The 26,619-nt window shown below is 46.1% G+C and overlaps 13 protein-coding genes across 13 annotated transcripts; 8 read left to right on the top strand and 5 right to left on the bottom strand.

The window, feature by feature from the left end:
* Positions 1–67: 67 nt before the first annotated feature.
* On the bottom strand, positions 68–691 carry DAL3 (ureidoglycolate hydrolase; the record flags this gene model as incomplete). The annotated part of the gene is made up of 1 exon (XM_002554031.1): positions 68–691. One exon carries the CDS (start codon positions 689–691, stop codon positions 68–70), a length of 624 nt encoding a protein of 207 aa, XP_002554077.1.
* A 362-nt stretch (positions 692–1,053) lies between these two features.
* Positions 1,054–2,508, top strand: TYR1 (prephenate dehydrogenase (NADP(+)); the record flags this gene model as incomplete). The annotated part of the gene is made up of 1 exon (XM_002554032.1): positions 1,054–2,508. One exon carries the CDS (start codon positions 1,054–1,056, stop codon positions 2,506–2,508), a length of 1,455 nt encoding a protein of 484 aa, XP_002554078.1.
* Positions 2,509–2,674: 166 nt separating this feature from the next.
* Positions 2,675–3,406, bottom strand: UBS1 (Ubs1p; the record flags this gene model as incomplete). Its single annotated transcript, XM_002554033.1, has 1 exon — positions 2,675–3,406. One exon carries the CDS (start codon positions 3,404–3,406, stop codon positions 2,675–2,677), a length of 732 nt encoding a protein of 243 aa, XP_002554079.1.
* Positions 3,407–3,595: 189 nt separating this feature from the next.
* Positions 3,596–4,147, top strand: ARL1 (Arf family GTPase ARL1; the record flags this gene model as incomplete). The annotated part of the gene is made up of 1 exon (XM_002554034.1): positions 3,596–4,147. One exon carries the CDS (start codon positions 3,596–3,598, stop codon positions 4,145–4,147), a length of 552 nt encoding a protein of 183 aa, XP_002554080.1.
* Positions 4,148–4,250: 103 nt separating this feature from the next.
* CQD1 (Cqd1p) lies at positions 4,251–6,644 on the top strand (the record flags this gene model as incomplete). The annotated part of the gene is made up of 3 exons (XM_002554035.1): positions 4,251–6,304; positions 6,373–6,508; positions 6,618–6,644. 3 exons carry the CDS (start codon positions 4,251–4,253, stop codon positions 6,642–6,644), a joined length of 2,217 nt encoding a protein of 738 aa, XP_002554081.1.
* Positions 6,645–6,793: 149 nt separating this feature from the next.
* On the top strand, positions 6,794–10,651 carry GDE1 (glycerophosphocholine phosphodiesterase; the record flags this gene model as incomplete). Its single annotated transcript, XM_002554036.1, has 1 exon — positions 6,794–10,651. The coding sequence occupies one exon, from the start codon at positions 6,794–6,796 to the stop codon at positions 10,649–10,651; it is 3,858 nt and encodes a 1,285-aa protein (XP_002554082.1).
* Positions 10,652–10,776: 125 nt separating this feature from the next.
* Positions 10,777–11,154, bottom strand: KLTH0E13904g (KLTH0E13904p; the record flags this gene model as incomplete). The annotated part of the gene is made up of 1 exon (XM_002554037.1): positions 10,777–11,154. The coding sequence occupies one exon, from the start codon at positions 11,152–11,154 to the stop codon at positions 10,777–10,779; it is 378 nt and encodes a 125-aa protein (XP_002554083.1).
* Positions 11,155–12,603: 1,449 nt separating this feature from the next.
* KLTH0E13926g (KLTH0E13926p) lies at positions 12,604–14,694 on the top strand (the record flags this gene model as incomplete). The annotated part of the gene is made up of 1 exon (XM_002554038.1): positions 12,604–14,694. The coding sequence occupies one exon, from the start codon at positions 12,604–12,606 to the stop codon at positions 14,692–14,694; it is 2,091 nt and encodes a 696-aa protein (XP_002554084.1).
* A 526-nt stretch (positions 14,695–15,220) lies between these two features.
* Positions 15,221–16,537, bottom strand: CLD1 (carboxylic ester hydrolase; the record flags this gene model as incomplete). The annotated part of the gene is made up of 1 exon (XM_002554039.1): positions 15,221–16,537. The coding sequence occupies one exon, from the start codon at positions 16,535–16,537 to the stop codon at positions 15,221–15,223; it is 1,317 nt and encodes a 438-aa protein (XP_002554085.1).
* A 595-nt stretch (positions 16,538–17,132) lies between these two features.
* On the top strand, positions 17,133–18,014 carry KLTH0E13970g (KLTH0E13970p; the record flags this gene model as incomplete). The annotated part of the gene is made up of 1 exon (XM_002554040.1): positions 17,133–18,014. One exon carries the CDS (start codon positions 17,133–17,135, stop codon positions 18,012–18,014), a length of 882 nt encoding a protein of 293 aa, XP_002554086.1.
* Positions 18,015–18,648: 634 nt separating this feature from the next.
* Positions 18,649–23,301, top strand: RKR1 (ubiquitin-protein ligase RKR1; the record flags this gene model as incomplete). Its single annotated transcript, XM_002554041.1, has 1 exon — positions 18,649–23,301. The coding sequence occupies one exon, from the start codon at positions 18,649–18,651 to the stop codon at positions 23,299–23,301; it is 4,653 nt and encodes a 1,550-aa protein (XP_002554087.1).
* A 241-nt stretch (positions 23,302–23,542) lies between these two features.
* GNT1 (glucose N-acetyltransferase) lies at positions 23,543–25,003 on the top strand (the record flags this gene model as incomplete). The annotated part of the gene is made up of 1 exon (XM_002554042.1): positions 23,543–25,003. The coding sequence occupies one exon, from the start codon at positions 23,543–23,545 to the stop codon at positions 25,001–25,003; it is 1,461 nt and encodes a 486-aa protein (XP_002554088.1).
* Positions 25,004–25,069: 66 nt separating this feature from the next.
* Positions 25,070–25,699, bottom strand: HSH49 (U2 snRNP complex subunit HSH49; the record flags this gene model as incomplete). The annotated part of the gene is made up of 1 exon (XM_002554043.1): positions 25,070–25,699. One exon carries the CDS (start codon positions 25,697–25,699, stop codon positions 25,070–25,072), a length of 630 nt encoding a protein of 209 aa, XP_002554089.1.
* Between the last annotated feature and the right edge of the window lie 920 nt (positions 25,700–26,619).

A 26,619-nucleotide genomic window follows, 5' to 3' on the forward strand; every position in this document is an offset into this window, starting at 1 on the left:
GCAATAATAAAGCATGTGCTCACCGTTTCAAGGCTTGTCGTGTTACGAAATTCAGTATCGTAGTGATCTACGCTTGTAACACGACACAAATATCCCCATCTTTGTATTCGCGTTCGACGCAGTCCATTTCCGGATGGTTCGCGTCAAGCAGTTCATGTATCAACACTCCAAAGTCCAAGAACTCGGGTTCCCCCAGCACAATCATAGGAGAGTGCCATACGCCTGCCCCGTAAGTTACAGCTTGTGTGCCTTTACATGTAAATGCCTCTAGCGTTGAGAGGTCAGGCTCGCCCGACTCGTCCGCGAGGGCAACCACCACCAGATACGAAACATCCTCGCGGTCGCGGCCCATGGGAAGAAACGTTTGGCTACTAAACGGGTGTTTCTCAAGCACTTTTATTGAGTGCAAGACGGTTTCAAGGTTTGACTCGTTCCCGTTTTGGGACCGCGCTCCACACAAAAAGCGCCGCCTGAGGTGCGGCGCAGGAAAGCATCGAAAAAGATTCCAGTTTGCCTCTCTGACCTCTTTGAAGCCGTTCTCCACTGTGCTGACCTTTAGAAGTTTGATTGCAGTGCCCTGGTTAGCTGTTCGAGCGCGCTCGTCGAGCCCCGCAACGGCCTCGTCTGGGGACACGATCGAGCCAAAGCGACTAAAGCTGCTGATAGTTAAGGGCTGTGCTGCTATCTTCATTGAATTGGTGCTGGCGCGGACTTGTTTTTCATTGGCCGCTTTGCTGGAACTACTGAGCTTATAAAGAGAATTAACATGTTCTTTCGGATGTGGCCGGGCATTGGGATTTGATATTGGAAGCAAGACAAAAAAGGATAACAGAAGAGAGAAACATGCAGCTCATAGGAGACCTGAAATCAAGAGGCCTTCCCATAGAAGCGGGTTTTAGGACCTTCTCTGAGGGCCACCGTATATAGCATCGTAATGCGATTTACATAAAATGCCGCAGAGCTTGTGAGACCAAAGATATTGCATGGGTTTTATGGCCTGTTACATCAAACTTGAGCCTCAAGATGAAGTTTTTCAGTGCCATTAGTTCATAGATGCTGCTACTTGATTTATGTCCAAGAACGTCAATTAAAGTATTTACAAAAATTGTGATACAATCGCCGAGTTATCAAATTGACGAGAAAGAACTAACAATGACAGATACGAGCCAGATAGATGAGTGGAAACAATCCAAGACTATCGGAATCATTGGTCTTGGTGATATGGGCCTGCTGTACGCTGACAAGTTCGCAGAAGCCGGCTGGAACGTTGTATGCTGTGACCGTCCCGAAGTGTATGAAGATATGAAGAAGAACTACGTGGACCGGAAGTTCACAGTACTGAAAGATGGACACCTGGTATCGCGGGTTAGCGATTACATTATCTACAGTGTGGAAGCAGAGCGCATTGAGCAAATCGTGGCTATGTACAGTGCATCAACTAAGTTAGGCGCCGTCGTGGGTGGACAGACAAGCTGCAAAAGTCCTGAGATTAAAGCCCTAGAGAAGTATCTCCCTGCAGATGCAGACATTGTGTCAGTTCACTCGCTGCACGGACCCCGAGTAAATCCAGAAGCACAGCCACTGGTACTGATCAAGCATCGGTGCCAGCGCGCGGATTCGTTCCCATTTGTGGAGGCCGTAATGTCATCGCTCAAGAGCAAGCATGTGTACTTAACATATGAGGAGCATGACAGGATTACTGCGGATACACAGGCTGTTACGCATGCAGCGTTTTTGAGCATGGGTGTCGCATGGTGTAGAATAGAATTGTATCCATGGACAATTGGAGTGAACCGGTGGTTTGGCGGGCTCGAGAACGTCAAGGTGAACATTTCCCTGCGCATATATTCAAACAAGTGGCATGTTTACGCAGGGCTCGCTATCACAAACCCTGCTGCCCATCAACAAATAACACAGTACGCTCGGAGTGCGAGCGAGTTGTTTGCTCTTTTCGTACAGCACAATCGACAGGAGCTGACCAGACGGCTGAATGCGGCAAAAGATTTCGTTTTTGGCAAGCAGGATGGGCTGCTTTTGCTAGACGACTCCATCCTCGAACGCTACTCTTTAAGTAAACATGAGCCGCAAGAAGGGGAACAAACCTTACCAAACTCTCACCTGTCTCTACTCGCAATCGTCGATAGCTGGTATCAGCTCAAGATAAATCCCTATGATCACATAATATGCTCGACACCGCTGTTCCGTATTTTTCTCGGCGTGTCTGAATATCTTTTCATGACACCTGGGCTATTGGAAACAACAATCAACGCAGCGATCGAAGGTGAGGCTTTCCGCCCAGATGATCTAGAGTTTGTGATTGCTGCGCGTTCATGGAGCCAAATCGTGTCATTTGGTAGCTACGAGCTATACCGCAAGCAGTTCGAAGAAGTTCAGGAGTTTTTCAGGCCCATGTTTCCCGAAGCTAACGCTATCGGCAATGAAATGATCAAAACGATCCTACGTCATGTCGATGATAATGACAGTCAAGGTAGTAAAAAAACTCTGTAGGCCGAGCGCGCGCCGCGTGTTTGCAACATAGCAAGACATCTCACATAATATAGTCGGTTGCTATCTAGTCGCTACTGGTAGTCGTGATATAAGTTATGTTATTGATGAAAGGCAATGCCGTTAAAGCTATGTAATGAATTAAATGCAGAAATATTATGCAGAGTGTCTAGGGTTTGGCGAGTTTGCGCCGTTTAGAGTGGTGGGAGTCACTGTCACAAGCTAGCGTAGTAGCGGGTGAATGATCCTTGAAGGTAAAGCGAGCTGGACGCGGGGAGGGCACTTCACGGCGGGCGTTTGCCTCGGCCCACTGTTGCACCAAAGCGCGGTCCTGCGCTGTAACGGTAAATTGAGCGTAAAGAGCAGGAAATTGAAGTTTAAATTCCCGCAACATGATTCGGTTCCACGCGCGAGTAAAGCGGTCAACACTCCCGATGGGCTGGTTGTCAAAAGTAACGCCACTCATTGCGCCTGGTGTATTTGCAAAGGATGTATTGTGCCACCCACCATATGTGGCGTTGCTCTCTTTAGCGACCGAGTTGTCTGCGTGTTCTAGCACCCGTTGCAGATGTTCGAGAAACGCCGATAAACCCTGCCCTAAAAGCAGCGGCGCCAAATGAGTCAAACTCACCGTCTTGTTCGCTGGAAAGCATGCATTAGGTGTGAAGCACCGCATCAACACCATAGGTTCCGTGTCAGAGCCTCCCACAAAAAACATGCCGTAAATTTCTGACCCGCAGATATCATTAGTTCCTGACCCTGGCTTACCGTTCGCTGTTAGCACAAAATGCCATAGGTGAACATTTGCCTCCTGCGGGCGAACGTGATATGAGGTTTGTGCTGGCGCATGCGCTAGTCGCTTCCAGTCCCTTAAGAGCCGTCTAGTTATAGGAGAAATCATCTGAACCCTTTTCCACAACTCCAGCTCGTCCTGACCGGCCTGCGTTATCTGAACGCTGGTTCTTTGTGTGTTGTTCCATTCATTACAGTTGATTTTAAATTTTCGACATTTATAACAAAATCTCAGCTCCGGCACTACACACACCCGCAACACTTCACACAACCCTCTAACGCTCTCCCAGACCTTACGATGGGCAACTTCTTCAGCTCGATGTTCGACCGGCTGTGGGGCGTCAACCGCGAGATGCGGATTTTGATCCTGGGCCTTGATGGTGCAGGCAAAACCACGATTCTGTACCGGTTGCAGATCGGCGAGGTGGTTACCACGAAGCCTACGATCGGTTTCAACGTGGAAACCCTTGTATACAAGAACTTGAAGCTCAATGTGTGGGATTTGGGTGGTCAAACCAGTATTCGGCCGTACTGGCGTTGCTATTACTCAAACACGGCCGCTGTGATCTTCGTGGTCGACTCTACTGACCGTGATCGTATGCCTACCGCTGCCCACGAGCTGCATCTGATGCTGCGCGAAGACGAGCTTCAGGATGCTGCCTTATTAGTGTTTGCCAACAAACAAGACCAGCCTGCGGCGCTGAGTGCGTCGGAAGTTTCGCGTGAGCTCAACTTGGTTGAGCTGAAGGACCGCAGTTGGAGCATCGTGGCCTCAAGTGCAACAAATGGCGACGGTATTTCTGAAGGCCTGGATTGGCTGATTGATGTGGTCCGTGAGGAGCAGATGTAAAGCTGTACATAGACGGACGTAGCTCATGATAGTGTACTACAAGACGATTCAATGACAACATGGTAAGTATACAAAGACAAGACGCAAAGCAGAGACACTTGCAATGCGGTACCTGCTTCCCGCAAGACTTGGAGGCCCAGGGGGATTATGGAATTTACAGGGCTTAGGATCTCTGCGAAGTTCAGTGGCCACTGAAGGTCTAAGGACCCTCGCAAACGCTAGCAACATTACAAGTCGAAGAAGCTTTGCTGTCCAAAACACTTCGCAGCGCGCAACAGGAAGCCTTGCAAGCCCGAGGGGAATCTTTCTGAAAAGCCGCACAAGTTCCAGGACTTTGGTTAGTCTTGTATTCGAAGGTGCCATTGGGGCAATCAACTTTAAGGGATCCGCAAACTGTAAAAGTCGGGGCGTCCATCAGCTAGTGGGCGTTTCACGGCGTTCCCAGAGTGAAGCTTTTAATGGGCTGCTGGGTATTATAGGTGCTACAGCTGCTTTGGGTCTTGCGATCGCGGCGACCGCATTTAACGAGAGTCTCAAGCCCGATCCAGACGGCGACACCTTTGAGATGGGGCTGTACACGGCGTCCCAGAAGGAGCTTGCACGTATCCAGCACGAAAAGCGGCAACGCGCTCTTGATGGGTGTAGAAATCGTGCTTCTCGGTGGTTTGTTCGCGGCTGGTTCGCATTTAAAGACGCTGTGCTTGAGCCCCTTCTGATTGCATCGCGGTTTGTGCAACTTGCGCTAATATTCGTTCCTGTATTTCTGCTCTACCCTATTACTTTCTTTGGGCACCGCGTGCACCTCGATGGCACCACGACACATGTCCAGACCACACATGGTGCCCGTCTATGGTACGCTATTTTAAGGCGCGCTCTTGAGGTTGCTGGTCCTAGCTTTATCAAACTCGGCCAGTGGGCTGGCTCGCGTACTGATATTTTCTCTGAGGGCCTTTGCATGGAGCTGGGCAATCTTCATAGTCATGCCAAAAAGCACTCACTAAAATTTACAGAGCGAGAGGTCTGCCGCGCTCTCAAAATCAACCATCTAAATGATGCTTTCGAGAAATTCGATGAACGGCCACTTGGTGTTGGCGCCATTGCTCAAGTCTATGTTGGTCAGCTGTCTCATGCTTTCGTGCGCGAGCGTGAGCTTCAACTTGACCCTGACGAAAATCGCTGGTGTGCTATCAAAATCATCCATCCACATGCAGCTCGCAACATCAGTCGAGACCTTCGGATTATGCAGTTTTTTGCAGATGCTATTGACATGATTCCTACCATGGAATGGCTGTCACTGCCCAATGAGGTTGAGCAATTTGCAATTCTAATGCGTCTGCAATTGGATCTTCGAATTGAGTGTATGAACCTCAAGCGCTTCAACGATAATTTTAAGCGCTCATTTCAGGTTAAGTTTCCTCGCGGCTTTCAAGAGCTCACTACAAGACAAGTGTTATTCGAAGAATATATATATGGTTTCCCAATGGAAGAGTTTCTCCGCGCCAAAGATGAGCTAAATGATACTAGCTTACGCAAAAAGGTAAGCCATCCATTTATTGACGCCTTTTTGCAAATGCTCATCCTCGATGATTTCATTCACGCAGATCTGCACCCTGGAAATGTTATGATCCGCTTTGTTAAAGCTGATAAATACCACTCGAAGTCAATTTCAACTGAGGAGGAATGCTATGAGGTAATTCACCGCTTGAAGCGTAAGCTCAAAAACAAGGACGAGTCTTTTCTCCCCGAACTACGTCAGGTTCTCACCGACTTTACTCCACAAATTTGCTTCATTGATACCGGACTCGTCACCGAGTTAAACACCCGAAACCGTACTAACTTTATTGCTCTCTTTGATGCTCTTGCGCGCTTCGACGGTTACCGCGCAGGTGAGCTGATGATCGAACGATCCCGCACTCCAGAGACTGCTATAGACAAAGAGCTATTTGCTTTAAAAGTCGAAAAGCTAGTTGCGAAGGTAAAGAAGCGCACGTTCACCCTCGGTACTGTCTCTATTGGCGATCTACTGGATCAAATGCTTTCTATGGTTCGCGGCCACCATGTCCGCATGGAGGGCGACTTCGTTTCCGTAGTTGTCGCTATACTACTTTTGGAAGGGATAGGAAGACAACTTGATCCCGATCTTGATTTGTTCGCAAGGTTCGTACTATTCGCATTCTTCAACGGTTTTGAGAAACCTTTACTAACGCGCTAAAACTCTTTAACAGCTCGCTCCCAATATTACGTGAATTTGGCATGAAGCGCGAGGGCAGAAGCATCTTACAAGATGTTGATACGCTATCTATGTGGAAAATCTGGCTTGGCCTAGAACTTCGTCAATTCATGAACTTATCCGTCAAACAGGTATGTTTCTAAGTTACGCTACGACACTTCTCAGGCATATTGAGAAAACCTTTAATTTAAACACCTCAGACTACTAACGAACGCCTTAAAGATGTATGACTTGGTCAAGACTGACCAGCTTTGTCCAAATTACTAACCTGTATTGTTTGTATTGTGTACAACTTCTACACGTGTATAATGAACGACAGCGCCGGAGCTTCACCCTAAACGTAATATATATAAGACAGATCAACTAAAGGGGCCACGCAGTTTGTTTCAACTAGTAAACAAGGTGAAAATACAGCGATGAAGTTTGGCAAAACATTCCCGAACCACCAAGTTCCTGAGTGGTCTCACCAATACGTCCATTACAAGAACCTTAAAAAGCTTATCAAAGAAATTACGGCGGTGCAAGACCAGCTTTATAAACAGAAGTGGAGCCAGTCAAATGAGGGCGGTGCACCAGTTAAAAGCCGCAATAGTACAGATGCGGAGGAGAACTTTTTAGAGGTGCCTGAGGTCAAGAAGCGGCTGGCCACTTTTTTCTTTGCACTTGACCGGGATATCGAAAATGTAAATGACTTCTACAACACTCAGTTCTTGGAATATGATAGGCGCTTGAGGCGACTACTGACGTCCGCGCAGCTTGCAGACCTGGATGCTGCAGCGCAAGTTAAGCGTGACTATAGCCACCTTCGCCCCCAAGCGGCCCCCATTGCGCCTGATTTTGCTGAAGACTATACCGAGATTTTGGGTGTTTTGATTGAACTCCGTTCCGATTTCCGCAATCTCAAGTGGTATGCAGAGCTCAATAAGCGTGCTTTCACAAAAATTCTGAAGAAATTAGACAAAAAGGCGGGCACAAAGTTACAACAGCCCTATTTAGAATCACGCATTTGGCCATTGGGAATTTCAAATGACACCGAGGTTTCAGAGAAGTTGGGGGTTATCAACTCAACTTTAGGAAAGATTTCCCCATCGATTGATGAGCTTCAGGAAGGGCCCGACCACGAATTTGAGGGTAGCTATGCCGAAGTTGGGTCGAAAGATATTTCCTCTCCTGTAAATGTGGTACTTCAAATGATAGAAAAGGATGATGGTAGGAGTCTTATCAATGAGCTGGTTTCAATGTATAGATCTGTGGTCTTTATTCCTAAGAGAACGCTAATTGCTTTGTTAAACAAGGCAGCTCTCTCCCAGTCTTTTCAATGTATCGATGAAATACTCGAAATCATTCCCACCCTGGGAGATCACTCTGATATTAGCGGGCGAAACTTCTTTCATCATCATGTTATTGCCTTAGGCAAGAGCTCTAAGCAGCGCAAAAACCGGGAGTCTACACAAGACGCTAAAAATGAAACTGGCGATGACGATACTGATACCCCACTTCTTGCAGCCCTTAATGTTGAAGCAGCAGCTGTTCCTGGTCATAATACAAGACTAGTGAAAGCATATGGACCAGACGGAGTTAACTCTAATGATTCCCCTGTCTCTTTATTATACATTCTTAACCGTTTGCCACCGCATTTAAGGTCAAGCTTGCTGCAAAGGGACACCTACAAGAGAACGCCTTTGCATTACTCAGCTCAATATGGTCTATTTGAGGTGAGTAAGATTATAATAGAGAGTTTAAAAGAATGGGCTGCATGGGACGCAGCAGTGCCAATTGATAGTATCGAAAGGTGGGGCGATAGTGAAGGCTTCACGCCTATGCACTTAGCGGTCATCGGAGTTCACCCGAGAACTGTGAAAGCTCTAACAAGTTATGGAGCTCCATCCACAAGTCTCAACTCCCCACGCTTGCTACATTTGGCTACAAAGCTTAACTCCCCAGAGCTCATAGAGGTCCTTCTATCAATCAAAGGGTTTGACGTTGATTATACTGAGCCTGAAACTCACGAAACGGCTCTTTACACAGCGGCCAAATTAAATCTAAGAGAATCTGCAGCTCATCTTCTCAAAAGCGGTGCTAATACTGAAATAAGAGAATGCAATTTTGGTTGGACTCCAATTTTTGCAGCTGCTACAGAGGGCTACTATGATATCGCGAAAATGCTTGCAGACCATGGCGCGCAATACAATATTTTTGATGAGAGTGGATGGACCCCTACGGAGCATGCTGTTTTACGCGGTCACCTTGATGTTGCAAATCTTTTGAAAGTTGACAGCTCTGTTGTCATGAGGCCCAAGCTCTCTGCCAAGTTTGATAGAGAAGAAAAAGTGGAAACGCTTGAGTCCAGTAAGAAGACTGAAGTCTCGAGTACTTCATCGCCAGCGCCAGAACGTCCTTCGCAGTCGTTATACAAACTTTCTACAGGGTCAGAGAGCTTCATTTCTAGCAGTTCTGACATCGAGAAAAAGACCAGCAAGCATGCGTTGCTGAAATCATCTCTTGGTCCAAGCCACAGAAAGAATAATGACTCCTCAAAAAGCAGTCATAGCCCCCCACCCTTGCCAAAGTCTTTCGGGCATAGCTATCTGCAAAAAGACCAGTCTGTTGTTTTGATAAGATTAGGTGGTGGTGATTCCAAGGAAAAGCCAGCAGTTTTGTTTAACAAAGTTCCGCTTTCCAAAGTTTCATCCACAAAACTTGATACAGCACTTTCCCTGGTTATAACTTGTCCTGATGACACTAACAACAAGCCTGCGGTTCTGGACTTGCCTCTTGACGACATACTGGATCCAATTCATTTTACCATACCTTTCAAGCCAGACTCCTCACATGCCTTGTACTTTGACATCGTTCCTACGTATGGCTACCATGCCATGAAAATTGCTAACTCTTCCACAGATCTCAAACTTAAGGAGATACATGAGCTTGATGGTCGAAGCGCTAGCGAGTCTAGAGATTTACATTCAAAGCTAGGGGATGCGACTGAAGATTCTCAAAAGACAAAAATCTTGGGGCGTGCCGTGGCACTCTTGGACAAGAAGACTATGTCTGTCGGCCCCAACCGCAGCTCCCTTTCCGATTCGAGAACGGTTCCTATTATCGAAAATGATACTCTCGATGTACTCGGCACGATAAACTTTGAGTTTATGATCGTCAAACCCTTCTCCCATCCGAATGTCTCTCTGGGGAGAGGGGAAACTTACTGGAAATCTTTGGTGTCAACAAGAGTGATTGGACATAGAGGCTTGGGCAAAAACATGAATAAGAATAACTCTCTGCAGCTTGGGGAGAACACTGTTGAGTCTTTTATTGCAGCCGCGTCGCTGGGTGCATCTTACATTGAGTTTGACGTGCAATTGACAAAGGACGATATACCAGTGATATACCACGATTTCCTCGTAGCAGAATCAGGCGCAGATATCCCAATGCACGCTCTAACCTTAGAACAGTTCCTTGACTTAAACAATGCCGATAAGCACCACAGAAGATTGGACCAAGACCTGAGCCGCCGTCGCTCTATGGATGACTCGGACGCTGCATTCATCCAGCGAGCCATCCACATGAGAGGAGAGAACGGGGCTGGCATCGAAAAAACGACAGGAGAGAAGAGTTCTTTGCTAGGCAAGCTTTTTGAAGACAGAATGCGTCTCACGCGAACGTTCAAAAAGAACAATTTCAAGGGGAACGCTCGGGGCCACTCGATTGCTTCCTCTTTTGTGACGCTCAAAGAGCTGTTTAAGAAAATTCCCTTGAACGTTGGTTTCAACGTGGAATGTAAGTATCCCATGTTGGATGAAGCAATTGAAGACGACATTGGCCACATTACTGTGGAACTAAACCACTGGTGTGACACAGTTCTGCAAGTCGTTTATGACAATGCAAACGGGCGCGATATTATCTTTTCCTCTTTCCACCCCGATGTTTGCATCATGCTCTCGCTTAAGCAGCCTTCTTTCCCTATCCTCTTTTTAACAGAGGGCGGTACGAAGAAAACTGTCGACCCCCGGGCTGCTTCACTGCAAAACGCTATCCGCTTTGCACGCACTTGGAACCTGCTGGGCATTGTATCTGCGGCTAAACCAGTAATAATGGCGCCCCGGCTTGCTCAAGTCATTAAATCCTCTGGCCTCGTGTGCGTGACGTATGGCGTCGACAACAACGACCCAGAGGTTGCTAAGATAGAGATGGACGCAGGCGTGGATGCAGTGATTGTCGACAGCGTGCTAGCCGTGCGCCGCGGCCTGACTAAATACTCGAGCGCCGAAGCTTAGTGTTTCACGTGATTAAAGTATGTAGGTTTAAGCTGCAGATGCATAAATGTGTCAAAACTACGACATGCCCAAAAAAATGATAACCCAAAAAACAAGGCAGAGCGCCTTTGGATGGCCCTGCGAGCTTATGTGCTCAGGCTCTTGATGCGGGAGCGCTGGGCGGGCTGCTTGGACTGCGTCTCGTTCCATGGCGTGTCTTGCGAAGCCAGCGAGCGGGGCACGTGCTCATCACGGCCGCCATGGAACATCGCGTGCACACGCGTGAGGTCCTCTTCAACGCTAGAGCCCTGGAATAGCGAGTTGGCGATCGCGGCTTCCTCGGCCGTCGCAAAAAAGATTTGTAACGTCTTTGTCGCGTTGCTGTCGTTCACGTAGTGGCACTCGTCGGGGAACGGCTGCATGTGCACTACAGGCGTGTTGCCAGTCATCTCGCGGATGTAGCGCATGACTGATACATCGCTGACGCCCACCGGGACGTTTGATACAATGATTGAATGGCTCATCGGAGATGGGTACTAATCACGAATTGCAAGTCATAGACCACGAATATGCTTAATTCTGCTAGGCGTGAACAGAAACAGCGCTCGGTATATCCTTACTATATATATATACCGGCTGATGTTTGTGTTCCGCTTGGCAAGCTGGCAGAGGGAAACTTTGTGGCAGAAGTCCGGCGCCGCTATTTATACCCCCTTTCCCCGGACAAAAGCGTCTAGGGGAGCATGTGCGCTTGCGCAAACAGGCGCTGGCATTGGTCCGGGCCACTGTTCGACACCTTGCAGCGTCACACGACACAAGAAAAAGCACAGTCTCCTTTAGGCCAAACTATAGCACTCTGCTATAATAAAAGGGTTTGGTGGGGCAGAGCGGTGGAGAAGGCTGACCGCGTGTCACGAGCCCGCGTGTTGAGCGATGGATAACAGATTGGAGCGCCAACGTCAGGCACAAGCGTGCGATAAGATCAGGCCTGCCCCAACAGCCTCCAGCTTGCGCCACATCAATGCTGGTGATAGCTCAGCCGCGAGCCGTGAGTCTGTCACTCAGTACGAGGCAGCTCGCGTGCCTTGGGCGGCAAAGCTTACTAGTCACGTGCCGCGAGTCCGTAACTCCTGTCGTGTAAGATGACCGGCCGTTGGCACCGGGCTGCGCGCACGTGCGAGCTTCTTTCGCATCCTCGGAAAGCTAGGCTCCGACCCGTCACATCAACTCTTTTACACTTTTGACAGCCCCTTCATGCGCTCCTGCTTGAATCGCACCTGTTTTGTTGGGCACTCGCCAGCCGCGCCTGAACCACGAGCCGTTCTCAAAGTTTCTGAATTTTCGCGCGAGACCTCTCGTATATCGTTCTTCTTTCACGGTTCGCCTTACCGACCGCCCGCGATACCACAAGCACGCTTCCGCCCCCGGGTATGTGGAGGTGCGACTCGCAGCGCGTAGTACTCGCAGTCCGCGGCGAAAGTTCTCTTGCCAGCACTGCCCTGCTTTCCTGTCCACTATCCGCGGCTATGCGAGCCGCTGGGGGGCTAGCGACGACCCGTCGGCTCGAACCTCCACTACATGACACGTGACATATGTCACGTGACGGCACTAAAGATCACGTCACACGTAAACGCCGATGCAGTTTTCGTTCCCTGAAATTTCCAACAATTGGGGCTTATGATGTGTTACCCGGAATGCCGGAGATTCGCGATTGCTCAACAAGTGCTTTGGAGGAAGGGAAACGTTGCGAAACCTCGCGATTCTGGCTGAATCTGCTTTTTACTCTTTCGGTTTCGGGGTACAAGTAACCAATTTGGCTGACATTCTTTGCCGAATAGCCTTAATATAAAAGTTTCACTGGCTTGAAGGGTTTCACTGCTTACAGCGGTTTCTCTAAAGATCATAAAAGACTTCAAACAATCCGAGTTTAGCGAATCCGTGTTAAGGATCAAGGTATTTGAGTTCGACCAAACATGCAATACAACGTCGAGGTTGGCAAGCCCGCTAACGAGCACGAGACAGCGCCCAGAAGGAACGCGAAGACCAAGGACGGTGCCGTGATGCGGCCCCTGGGATCTAAAGCGTCCACGCTGTATGAGTTCATCATGGAAAACACCAAGCGCAGCGCCTCGCGCAAGGCCATGGGCTGGCGTGAGACCATTGAAGTGCACGAGGAGACCAAGAAGGTCACCAAGAAGATCGACGGCAAGGACCAGCAGGTGGACAAGACGTGGCTGTACTACGAGATGGCTCCCTACAAGTACAACACGTACACCGAGATGGAGGAGATCATGCACGACTACGGGCGTGGTCTGGTGCAATTGGGGCTGGAGCCAGGCAACAAGGACCGTCTCCACATCTTCGCCGCCACCTCCCACAAGTGGATGAAAACGTTTCTAGCCGCGCAATCGCAAGGTATCCCTGTGGTCACTGCATACGACACCTTGGGCGAGAAGGGTCTGATCCACTCCATGGTGCAGACCGAGACCAAGGCCGTCTTCACCGACAACGCTCTGCTGCACCGTCTGGTGAACCCTGTCCAGACCGCCAAGTCTCTGAAGTACATCATCCACGGCGACAATCTCGATCCCAACGACAAGCGCAACGGCGGTAAGTTCTACTCCCAAGCCGAGGCTGCAATCAAGAAGTTGCGTGAGGTTCGTCCAGACTTGGTGATTCTTTCCTTCGATGAGGTTATTGCCAACGGTCGCGACGCCAAGGACACCATCGATGTCCACCCCCCCAAGCCAGACGACCTTTCTTGCATCATGTACACATCTGGGTCCACTGGCGACCCTAAGGGTGTAGTCCTCAAGCAATCCACTATTCTTGCAGGTTTGGGAGGTGTCGCCACGGTCGTCAGCCGCGACACCATCACCCCAGCCGACAGAGTCATCGCGTTCTTGCCTCTAGCCCATATCTTCGAGTTGGCCTTCGAGCTCATTACCTTTTACTGGGGTGCCACTCTGGGCTACGCTACCATCAAGACGTTGTCAGACCTGTCCATGCGTAACTGCCAGGGTGACATGAAAGAGTTCCAGCCTACTATCATGGTTGGTGTCGCAGCGGTCTGGGAGACTGTGCGCAAGGGTATTATGGCTCAGGTCAGCAAGCTTCCCGGCTTCACTCAAAAGGTCTTCTGGGGTGCGTACTACGCGAAGCTCAAGATGAAGAAATACCACATCCCCGGCGGCGACACCTTGGGTAACATAATTTTCAAGAAGGTCCGCCAGGCCACAGGAGGCTGTTTGAGGCTGAGTCTGAATGGTGGTGGCCCCATCAGTAGAGATACTCAGGAATTCATCACCACCTTGTTGTGTCCTATGTTGATTGGATACGGTCTCACGGAAACTGTTGCAAACTGTTGTATTCTGGCGCCCGAGCATTTCGAGTACGAGACCCAAGGTGATCTGACAGGTGCCGTCACAGTTAAGTTAGTCGAGGTTGAGGAACTTGGCTATTTCGCCAAGAACAACCAAGGTGAGGTATGGATCAAAGGCGAACCCGTCATGCCTGAATACTTTAAAAACGAAAAAGAAACCAAAGATGCTTTCACTGAGGATGGATGGTTCAAAACCGGTGATATTGCAGAATGGACTAGCAAGGGACATTTGAAGATTATTGACCGTAAGAAGAACTTAGTCAAGACCTTAAACGGTGAATATATCGCCCTTGAAAAGCTGGAGAGTGTTTACAGGTCCAACCCTTTGGTGCAAAACATCTGTGTCTATGCCGATCAGACCAAGGTCAAGCCTATTGCTATTGTAGTGCCCAACGAAGGCCCTGTAGGGAAGCTTGCTATCGATCTGGGCCTCATCAAAGAGACAAGCGAATTGAGCAACGTGGTGCACGACAAAAAGTTGAGAAAAGCTGTTCTAGGCGAGTTGCTGAAGACCGGAAAATCTCAGGGTTTGAACGGTATTGAGCTCATCTTGGGCGTTGCCATGTTCGATGAGGAATGGACCCCCGAGAACGGGTACGTCACTTCCGCTCAAAAGCTTCAAAGAAAGAAGATCTTGAAGGCTGTTGAGGACCAAGTTGATGAGGTTTACTCTTCGAACTAATTTACGTCCGTGCTCAACTCGCAAATGCACATCCATAAAACATGAGGCATTAGCAAAACATTTATTTTTCTCTTTTCCTTGTAATCTGTCGCTGGCGTCGCTTTTTCACAACTCCTCAAGGACCTAACTGTCTGTTTTTATTATTCCCCTTTAACTACTCTCGCGAACTAATTAATCATGGAGGAGCTAAGCGGCCCACTCAAGGATGGAGCTCTTCTACTTGATACGTGGGGAGTACTATGTTAGCGAATGAGCTGTGTTGACACGCTCGTTCCGGCATCTCCCATCTTAAGTTAAAAAAATCTCCACCGGCGTTAAAAGATAACTTAGGCGCAAGTCTCTGTGGAATTTAGCTGAAATTGCATAATGCGTAAGCAGTCATTATTCAAGTAACGTAAAAAGGGGTTCGGCTTGAAGACCATGCCTTTATAAACTAATTAGGTTGCTGTACCTACCTGCGCTTTGCGCTCATATATAAATTTTACAATACATGAAGTTAGTTAGAACTTCCTTGGTTTGATAAAAATTATTGGTCCCACATTTTCATCTCTTTCTCGAGTATGCGATTGAACTGTTCGTAGTTATCGAAGTAAAGATGATGACCTGAATCATGTACAACCTCAACCTTGCTCTTTTTGCCCATCGCTGTGTTTAGGAAATGGGAAACTCGCCTTCCGCCACCCACATCCATCCAATCTTGGTCACCGTAAAGCCAAAGCCACTCGCACTTCGCCTTAAACTGATTCATTTTATTATGGAACAGCCTCCTTTCTAGAGCATCCCTAGGATCTCCTCCGCATTTCAAAGCAAAACTCAAAAGATATTCTCCGGATCCTGGACTATTGAATATTGCGTAGGCGTATTTGTGAATCGCTTCAAACTGCTGAGCTCCTCGGTAGCCTTCGCTAAGAAGCTGCCCAAAACGCCTGTAAGACCATCCGCTCGTTAATTTTGAACCTAGAAGGCGAGAGTTTCTTACTAGCGAAAACGGGGAGATGTTTCTATCCCAAAGCTTGGCAAACCACCAAGGAGGCAAGCGTCTCTGCTTGTTTGAAGGTGTATTGCATATTCCAGCTGGCGAGCACATGACCAGCTTTTTGAAGTGGTTCGGATATTTGTTAGCATAAAGGGCAGCAAGGTAAGCTCCCATTGAGTGCGCGACTAGCATATTTTGTTCAGGGTGCTGCAAAAGTCCTCTTTTTTCGAGCCATGTCTTGAACCGGGCGTGAAACCAATGCTCGACCTGCGCCGCGGGATCTGATTTGTACTTATAAGGAAACTTGGGTCTCGATGAAAACCCATATCCAGGGAGATCTATGGCATGAATCACCCAGCGATTATCAATGAGGTTGAGCTTCTCCAGGTTTTTCAAAAAGAAGCCAAGGCCTGCCCCGTACCCATGTACTATGATGAGGTGTCGCAGGGTCCCGCTAGGGTGAGGCATGGCAGGCCGCACGCAAAACTCATTAATGTAATTAGCTTGCTCATCGACGGGTGTTTGTACAACTTCAGCCACTTTATCATCTCCAGCGACGGGGAAAAAGGGCAAAGTCGATAGCAGTTGATGCTGCAGGGTACCTGCATCTTTTCTAAAAGCAAAATAGTCCCGTACCGATTCTTTCATAGAGCGCGGGAAGAGCCGAGGCAAATTTATCACCAGTTCCCTCAAAGGGATGGCGCTAGGCGAGGACGGCCTGCAGGTTATGGATGGGTTGCTGGCGCTTTCTGAGTTACAAGGAAATGCTGGTTTCCTCACTTTCGGCTGTATACCAACCACCTGGCTGAAAGCAGATCGAAACAGCGAAGCGGCCTTGTATATTTGAAGATCGCTGATTGTCGGCATCGAACGTAGAATAAGGGAATGCTTCACAAAGTTGGAAACAAATACTGCGGTGTCAGCTCAGTCCTAAGAGTTTCAAGGCCATCTAGCGCTACCGTTCAACTAAGTCCTCACTACAGAGTTTTCCTCACTAAGTAGTTTCAACTTGAGGAGATCCAGTTGGATGTGCGTATCTGAAATGAAGGAAATCTACACCCGATAAATTTTTCGGGTCAAAATATTGACTACACTTTTTGCTCATGAGCGGGGTCAATGCACAGAACTTCGTTCATTATGTGTATGTCCTTACCTGTGGTACAGCCTGTTTATTAACCAACATGAAGCGCTGTCTTTCACACATCGTTGCTCCAGGAGTTTCGCTTTGAAGTTCCACTATCTGCTTTTTGGAATTATATTGTATTATCGTTTTTATTCAAGTTGGCGTCAAGAATTGAAGTTCAGAAATTCATGAGAAGCGAAACATAGCAGACAGGAAGAACACAAAAAACGCAGGATCTTGCGGACTTATTTATTATTGAAACAGGGCATATTTGTAGTTTCTAAGGGGGATTTTGCGCCAATAATACGCAGGGTTTTCGCATATTTGTTGAGTAGTCAAATGAGAACGGCGTCAGTTGTTGCCACAAGTCTTTTCACGTTCGCACTGACGATCGCCCAGGATGCAAGCGTCGAAATCCAAGGTAATCGCGAAGATATAAAGTGGAATGCTTTTAACATTTTCATAAATATAGGTGGGTTTATCGCAACGTGCCTGTCGCCGGCTGGATTAACAGGCGTTGCTATTCCACTATGTGCTTTGACAACAGTAGCCAGTTTCTCGACAATTGTGTGCTTGAGCCTCAAGCTTTTTGATGGTTTAATTACCAAAGACAATGGGCTGGCTCCGCAAATGGTGGTCTTTCTTCGAGGAATAGGAATGGATGTGCAAGGCCAAGAGGCTTCGGAGCTGGTTACGGGGCAAGCAGAAAGCTCTATATGGGATTCATGGGCGGAGAGCACAACTTCAGTTGCGCTTCGTCAACTCCAGCCTCGCGTTATGTATTCTGCTGAGAGTTATCAGAACTCTATCGGGATCGAACGTCCCAGCTACTGTCTCTCCTTCCAACTCGACGAACAGGACGAACAGGACGAACCCTACGATATGATTTGGCTTCAACAGAAAGTCTGTTTTTCAGAATACTCCGCTGCCGCTTTTGGAGGGAAAAAGCTGGCAAGAGTGCCTCCGAAAGCAGCCACCAAAGCGTTAGGACGACTGCGCGAAGCTGGAACGGGATTTGGCTTCGGGCAAGCCCACCAGCTTGTGGAAACTATATATGCAACATTTGGAGAGTACGGGCAAGAGTTTGTGGAAAAGATGCTAGTGTTAGTCGAAGGTTTCGACGCCGCCGACGAATCTTCCGAACCTCGCGAATTCACAATAGAAGGAGAAGTGAATGGAACTGAGGAGCTCTTACTGAAAGTTCAAATCGCAACTGTCTAGAATTTCACGCTATGTTATGTAGCCGGTGATCATCCTAACTAGTGCCAGTAAAGTTGTATCAAGAAAGTCATTTCTTCCAGGAGTTCATGTGTTTTTAATGTCTCTTAGAGAAATCCCATATGCTACAAGACTTCTATTCAGCCTGTCAGTCTCTCTGAATCTAAGAAACATGCTGGCTTCTTAATTAAAAGTTAGGATGCGAATGGCCCAAATCTTATAAATTTGGCCACAGCTAGAGGCGAAGTCTGTAAGTTTCTAAACATAAGGATTAAGAGCATTTTTATTGCCAGATGATTAAATTCATATGCGGCCCTCGACTTGAGATCTACCCGGGATTATGAAGGCACCCCTAACCTCGCGAGTTCAAAATGATTGTTTGCAAGTTTTAGAAGGACCTTCAAATTAGAAGTTTCAACCACGAACTCAAGTTAGGATTTTCTTTGCTATGGCTCACGCCAATAGCCGTGGTATACACACAAAGCCACGAAAACTCTCCAGTTTCAAGCTGTTCTGCTATCGCCGAACTCAAACAATTTTATTTGCTCTTTGATATTGAAAAAAAACCATTCAAGCTGTTAGTTATGAAATCTTCAAAATTACGGCAAAGAAAGCATTTCAAGAAGTAGAGCGCCCGATGTCATTTGGAAACGACTTGTCGGACTTTGGACTTGGTAACAATGGCGTGAAAATTACGGTAAACTACTTTGACGGGCTAACTGACCAGAGCTTAATCGGCGCTTTGGGGTCAGTTGAGTTGCAGTTAATCTTCAAGTCACTACTAAAAAGGGATGAGACTACGAAAGAACGAGCAGTAAATGAATTATTAGAGCTCATGAAAGACCCAAACGGGAACAGGCAAGTCTTCGAAGATGAATGCTTTGCGTTATGTTGGTCCCAAATATATGCTAAGCTTATAACAAACGAATCAAGAATCCTTCGGATATCTGCGCATACGGTAACAACGAGTCTTATCAAGATTATGGGCAAAAAGGGTGCCAAGTTTTTGAAAGATTTCGTACCCTTCCTTCTGTCGGGAAGTTATGATCACGATGCCACCGTTGCCAAAGCTTGTGCAAACAGCACCCTTGAGTGTTTCGGAAATGATGTCACAAAGGTTAACGCACTCTGGACTTTGTTTTTGCCTCAAATCCTGAACTTTGTCAAGGAGTTGGTAGTTGTTGAAAGTCAGGCATCTCTTTCCGATGAGCGTTATGTGTCAAAACAAGAGTCTGAGCTGAAATATATCCGTGTTGTTACATCCGCCATATGTGTGCTGATACGTTTGAGTAAAGAAAACGCTAACGAAAATTTGTTGCGGAACCCCTTATACCAAGAGATAATTTCAAATTCAGATCTGTGGAAGCTTTTGTCTTTCAAGAATATGCATAACCTCAAGACTTGCGAAAGCTTGCTTTTGTTAGCCAAGACTCTATGGGATTTAGGCTTTCTGCAGTCTTCTAAAGATGTCTTGAAGCCTATTTCGAAGAGATTGCTAAAAGCTATCAGTCAGATTTCGTCTAAAAATGTTTTCAGTGTTTCACCAATCTTTCCTGATATCTTGTCAGTAATGGTCTGCTTGAATAACTATAAGAATGGTAAATTTCTGTCTTGGGACAAGTCGTCCAGGGAGAAAATCCAGACTTTCTTACTCCTGGGACCTGGCAATGCGGATCCTTCCTACTACCAGTTGCTTTTATCATTTTATGAGAACATCAGCCCCTATCTGGATCTCGACTACGAAAGTGATTGGCTTCCAATTTGGCGCAAAGATTTGCAATATGAAAAAGAGAGAAGAGGCGTCCCTGCTAGAAAGGAGGCCTTGCTGAACCAATTTTGGATCAACTACCTTAAATTTACATCAGAAGCTCCATTGCAGTATCGAGAAATTGCGAATTCCAGCATAGTCAAAGACATTATCGAATTTCTCAACGAAAAGTCATTGACGCAATCCAAAAGTTTGATAAATACATTTTCCAAAGCACTGCCTTTTGAAATATTGAAATCCGAACTTATTAGCATACTCCCTGTTGGTACAAATAAACAACACGAAAACAAGTGCTACATAGAGAATCTTTTGGATATTGCTTTCGAAAAAGAGGACAATAAACCATTTTTGAAAAGCGTCGCACAATTGGTAATATCGTCATTGGAGGAAAGGCCTGCGGAAGAAATGTATTTTATTCTGTGTTTCTTTGACCGCCTAACGGAAACTGATGTTTCACAGCTCAATGACGAAGTTTTTTCTTTCCTGAAAATGCTGCCAAACTATCTTTCTCCAAAGTTTTATGATGCTCCATTCAAATTTCTACTTGATTTTTCAAAATCTCGAAAGCTGATATCATCAAACCAGAGTGGTCTTTGTGATGCACTCGATCGATTTCTCCAATCTTTCTTGTTACTGGATATTCCTCGCACCGTCAAGGTTTCTCAACTGACCAAATTAGACAAAGAGCTGTTTGAAAAGCTGCTTGATCGCTCAGAAGCCCTGCAACAATTCAGAAGCCTTGTTATCAATTCTTTTGACTTTTCAAATCCAGACTTCTATCAAGCGCATTTCTTAAGTGAAAACAACATAATCAAGGTATATGAACTCGCTGTTGGTCATAACCAACTCGATCAGTTTTGTTCCAACTGTGTTGTTATTCAGCCCTCACTATACGACTATTTGCTGCAAAAAAGTAACTTAATCGCCGATGCATTATTTGAGGATTTTGGAACTGTAACTTCACAATTGAAGAATAAAGTTCTTGCGCTTGCGGAAAGCGATGAAGCCTTGGGAGAGAAAGCAGCACATGCTGTTCTAAAGCATGTGAGAAGCAAGTTCAACGAGCTCTCAGAGGAGTTTTTCCTGTATGTGGAAAAACTTTTGTCAATTAGCCCAAAGGCGAAGGATGTCATTTTTGTAGGGGATCTTTACGCAGATCTGGATAAATCTGTTCCATTTTTGAGCCATCAATTGGCTTTGAGCAGTTCTTTGGGTCTTAACGTGCACTTCCTCGATACCTCAAGTGAAAATCTCAACCGCGATTTGTGCTTGCCATCTTTAAGGTACGCGGAGTTTATTGATGCTTTGTTGAAAAGAAACCAATCATTCCAAACTGAAAACAACTTGCTGTTTTTGACCTTAGCCAGCGAGCTTGCCTCGGACTATAACTTTTTCTCCGCGGAGCCCTTGGATCACCTTCAGGATCTTGAATGCGTGGTATTCAAGGATTCTCGCTATAATTTCGACTTTCACACAATAGTCGATTCAATCCTCAACCCGGGAAATTCAAACATTTCAGTTTTGAAAACTCTCAACACTTTAGAAAACATAAGTGATGTCGCCATTGTGTACAACTGTCGTGTTCTTCACAAAATGCTCGGCAATGCAGTGGACCTGTCCTCTCCGTCAGATGCTAAGGAATTGGCGGCAATTGATAAGTTTGTGACCGAAAGATTAAGAGCCAAGGGCTCTTCTAGTAGAGAGTTTTTAATGGCAGGTACGCTATTGCTGTCAGTTTCAAGAAGCGACTATTTTACCGAATCTTTGACGAGATTGAGGACTTTCTTGGCTTCTGAGTTAATCGGAGCAAAGGGTGCAGAGATGGTTAATAGGGCTCCTAAGGTAACGATACTACTAAACGATATGCTAGTGAGCGAAGGGACCAGATTGCATAATAATAGTTACGTTCCTATTGCACATCAACGTCTTAGAATGGTCCTTACTGAAATAGGCAAATGGTTTGATTCGGACCTCTGCTATGACGAATCTTTCATATTATTGAGGCTGTCAGTCCTGAAGTTTCTGATATCTTTGCTGAAACACTCTTCTTCGGTCTCACTTGGGAGTCTTTTGTTCGATTTGAGTGTTAGGGTTCTGAAGGACTGCTTTGAGGTATTGAGCCTTGACGAAATGTTGTTTTCCCAAGAACTCAGCCTTTTTTCAGTGTATCTATATCAACAGCTGATCGAGCTCGGCAAGAATAATGCTCTAGATGCCGGCTTATGGCAAGAGACGGAAGTCGGGATATTGGAAATCGCAGTGGAGGTTTTTATGATGAAGACAGACCTGCAGAAAGCAAACCACTTTACGTTCCTCTTTTATCGATTGCTGGTTCAGGTTTTTTCTGACGCATCTGTGGAGCACTTCTTGCCGTTAACGAACAATCTGCTGGAGAAATTTTTGTCATCCCCCGACTTAAATATTGACCAAACAAGGTTAATTGTCCTCGTTTTGAGAAAGTCAATATTGGCTAAGCAGCAAGATCTTTTGATCGAATATGAGCTAAGCAATGCTTCAAAATCTGCAGAGGATGAGCCAAACGACACATTCCAATTTCCCTCGTTGTTATTGACGGCAATTGATCAAAAAATGCCCGAAGAATATCTTGAGTACGAGAATGAAGACCAGTTTCTAAAATACCTGTGGTGTTGCTATCTTGCTTTGTCTTACTTGAAAGACATTTCATACAATTTGAGGCAATCTTTCATCAGCCAGTTAAAGGATCAAGGTCTTGTAACAAAGCTGTATGACTTTATAGCAGACCAGTTGAATTTAGAAGACAAGGCTTGGATACCAACTGACGAGAGCACTATCGAAACTTATGATGTTGCCGCGCCGGACTCATCTTCTACTAAATCAGCTCTATTACAGGAATGCAAAGAGTTGATGCTGCATTTGCTCTATGTGCTTTTTAAGAACATGGGATCCATGACGAGTTCATGGTGGCTCAATCTTAAAGACAGGTCTTTGCAAGCCAAGGTTGAAAAATTCGTTACAATGCATGTATCCAAGCTTCTGATACGTCAGGAGCTGAAAGAAGTCAGTGAAAAGGTCAAGAAACTAACTTCTCAAGATGAGAGTCTAACAATTAGGCTAAACAATGCCACCAACGAAATTAAAGCTGGTTACCTTGTCGACGAACAAAAGTTGGAGATCTCGCTCAAAATTCCCTCAAACTACCCCCTCAGCAACATCCAAGTTCACGGAAACTCTAGGGTTGGAATTAATGAGCAGAAATGGAAGTCGTGGATTTTATCAGCCCAACGAGTCATTGTTGGAATGAACGGCTCAGTGATGGATTCACTAGAACTTTTCACAAAGAATGTGAATTTACACTTTTCAGGATTTGAGGAGTGTGCAATTTGCTACTCCATCCTCCATGCTGTTGATCGCAAACTACCCTCAAAAGTTTGCCCAACATGCAACAACAGGTTCCATGGAGCTTGCTTGTACAAATGGTTCAGATCGTCCGGCAACAACACATGCCCGCTATGCCGTAGCGAAATCCCATTTAGAAGATAATGTGCAATGAACTCTACAACAAAGAACTTTATAGAAAAAATATTGCGAGATTGAAACGCAAAGAACTATAACTTCGCTGCGTTTTGCGCTATTCGACATTAGATGTTATGTTTTATTTCAAGGTACCATGTGACTTTGATATTATTAGCCTTTACCACTATTACAAACTTTGATGCTCTTCTGTCTTCAAAGCGTGTAATACTTAAATATTCACAGATGCATCAAAACATTACACCCTAGTATGCGTTTCCTTTTTAAGAGGAGGCTCAGGCTTGTTGGCGCAATTGGCGCTGTTGTGCTTCTAATATCACTGACTGCCAAATGTGTTGTTCAGTTTCAATTGAATAGGGAGATAGAACACTACAGGACATTTTTCCGGAAACATAAAGATAACATACATGACATTTATGATCCCTTGAACATAAAGCAGATCCCGTATGAGACCATAGAGTCTCTCTACCAATTGCGCAAAACCGGTGATGTGCCAAAGAAATCACCAATTGACTGGGGAAAATATGCCTATATCAACTACGTCACTGATGCGGATTACTTATGTACCTCACTCCTACAATTCAAGAGACTCAAGGAGTTTGGTACAAAAGCCAAGCTAGTGCTCCTAATCTCCAGCAACCTGCTCGAAGCAGAAAACCCAAAAATCTCTGAGAACAAGCAACTGCTGGAAAAGTTTCAAGAAGTGGCTCCAACTCAGGTTCTGATAAAGGAAGTTGAGAACATTATAAAACCGCACGATTACTCTCCATGGAATAAAAGCTTTACAAAACTGCTAGTTTTCAATCAGACGGAGTTCGACCGTATTGTTTACCTTGATAATGACGCTGGTGTATACAACCATATGGATGAGTTATTTTTTCTACCTGATTATGTGAAGTTCGCAGCACCTCTCACATATTGGTTTGTTTCAGAGCGAGATCTAGAGATTGCCAACAGCGAAGTCAGTTCGGAAGAGAAAAGCTCCATAAAACTTAACCGCTATATTGATACCCTTGCCACAAGAGTGAAAGAAAAAAGGCCAATCTACAACCATCTCCCAAGCCTGCCTTCATCGTTGTTCATGGGCACCAAGGATGTTGCGAAAGAAATTATAGAGTCCACGTCCTCTGCCTCTCCGTTGTTCAATTTGAGAAACAAAAATAAGAATGCCAAGGTCAAGTTTGCTTCGAACCTCATGGTTATTAAACCTAGTGCTGAGACATTTAACGCGATCGTGAATACACTCTTACCTCGAATTGCAAACAAAAAAGAGAAATACGACATGGATCTGATTAATGAGGGACTTTATGATTTGAGAAAAATTATATATCACCAATTCAAGCTGTTTCGTAAACTCAAAACGGAGTTCGTTCCAGAAGTTTTGAGTCTACCATTTGGCAGCTATGGTTTGCTTACGGGTTCTATTCGCAATGAGTTCCACCACACGCTTATGGCAAATGACATTTTGGGTTATGAGCGTACCAAGGAGAAGGACCAGGTTCCTCTTGAATCGCTGATTAAGAAATCAAAATACATCCATTATTCAGATTACCCAATGAGTAAACCTTGGGCGTATTCGTCCTTTGACCACTTAAAATGCAATCCGCAAGACGCCGACGCCGAAAGCGAGGATGTCAAAGCCGAAATGTGCAAGTGCTGGAACTCTGTTTATCAAGACTATTGGGACTCCAAGCATTTTTGTACTTTATGAGAGCACTGCATTTTGCCATGTAAATATGTAAGGATAGAAGACATTTGTGAGCAAACAGTGGCATGCTTAAGTTGGTTTAACCGAGTGTCTCTTGGCTTCTTCGTCAAGCAGCCTCTCAACCTCATCGCCATGCTTTTCAGTTTTACTGCCCTCTTTGTATGCATAATCAATAGAGATACATTTGTTCATAACCATTTGGTTGTTGAGCTTCTCTAAAGCCGCATCCGAGTGTTCAAATGTCGAATAGCATATATAGGCACATCTCAGAAGGCCCTGTTTTAATGTGAATATCTCAGGCGGCCTAACAAGTGAGCCAAATTTTCCAAAGATCTTCGTAAGCATTTCGCTGTCCACTAACTCGTCGATGTTCTTGATAAAAAGCTTGGCGCCAACATCTAACGCATTTTGGCTTGTGGGTGAGCTGCTGGCTCCATTGGCCTTTCGCACCTTCAAAGTCCTGTCATATAGTCGTACGGTATTATTCAAGCATTTGCTGGCATACTCGGCATCTTGGGGACTGTTGAACTCCACGAAAGCAAAGCCTTGATGAGTTTGAAGAACTTTGTCTTTAGGATATCGTATTTTGGCCACAGGACCTATTTGTAGAAAAAGTTCATAAAGAAGTTCTTTAGAGACCTTTGGGTCAACATTTCCAACATAAACGGTGTTTGCAGGAACAGTCGATGAACCATCCATGTTGAACTTTGTTGCTTGGGTCGGGATAGATGGTGCCCTTCTCGAGATGAGCTCACTGCTTTCGCACAGTCTTCACGTTACCCGCCCGTTCCGTAACTTTTTGACTTATTTAAAAAAATTACAGACAGAATTTATTCATGGCCTTGTAATATTTACAATAACCATTGATCAATTTCTGCGATTTGAGAGCGCCAGCTTGATTTGCTTTGTTTCTGGGCGCTATTGTGCTACGGAGCTGTTTTGTCTTTTGAACTTGTGGTCTGTATTTGATTAGCTGAGCTTGTTTGATCCAGTCTCTCTCATTGCCTTCAAAGGCGAGGCTATGTTTCTGGGGAGCATTCTAGTTGTCGCTGTTTTTCTGGGTTAGGGGTTTTCACAGAAAGGGTTTATCGGATGTTTTTGTGCTTGGGGCAGTTCTAGAGCCTTGAAGTTCTCAATGCGGTTTGCCAGGCAGTTTCGACTGTTTTTGTTTAAAGGGAAAAGCTGTCAGTCACTGGAGTGGTCAGGAAGATCGAACTTTTGCGTGCGTTGCTGCTTGCTGCATGCTCACCCGATGAGTATTTCATCACCGAGCGTCTTGGGACATGTTGGGTGCTTCGTACGTTTCGCTTCCATATAGTACGACACCTGCTGTTTCAATTCGCAGCTAGCAGTGACTTTCGTAAAAAGTTTCGTGACAGCGGCCGTTCTGGGGGCTTGTGCAGCGCTTTTCCTCTGCCCCTTGGTACGTTAGATGCCTGGGGTTGGATGCAACTGGGGCTGTCAAGGTTCCGCGCGGGAGAGTGTGGTGCCCTTCGCGCAGAAAACTTCTGGTTTACCTGTGAAAAATCTCTGACTTACTTCATCAGCGGCAGCTTACGCGCGTCTTAGACGCCTTGCCTGAGAAGTGGATCGATCGCGCTCGATGCTAATTAGAAGCC

Source organism: Lachancea thermotolerans (genome assembly GCF_000142805.1).
Source record: "Lachancea thermotolerans CBS 6340 chromosome E complete sequence".
NCBI classification, from domain to species: Eukaryota; Fungi; Ascomycota; class Saccharomycetes; order Saccharomycetales; family Saccharomycetaceae; genus Lachancea; species Lachancea thermotolerans.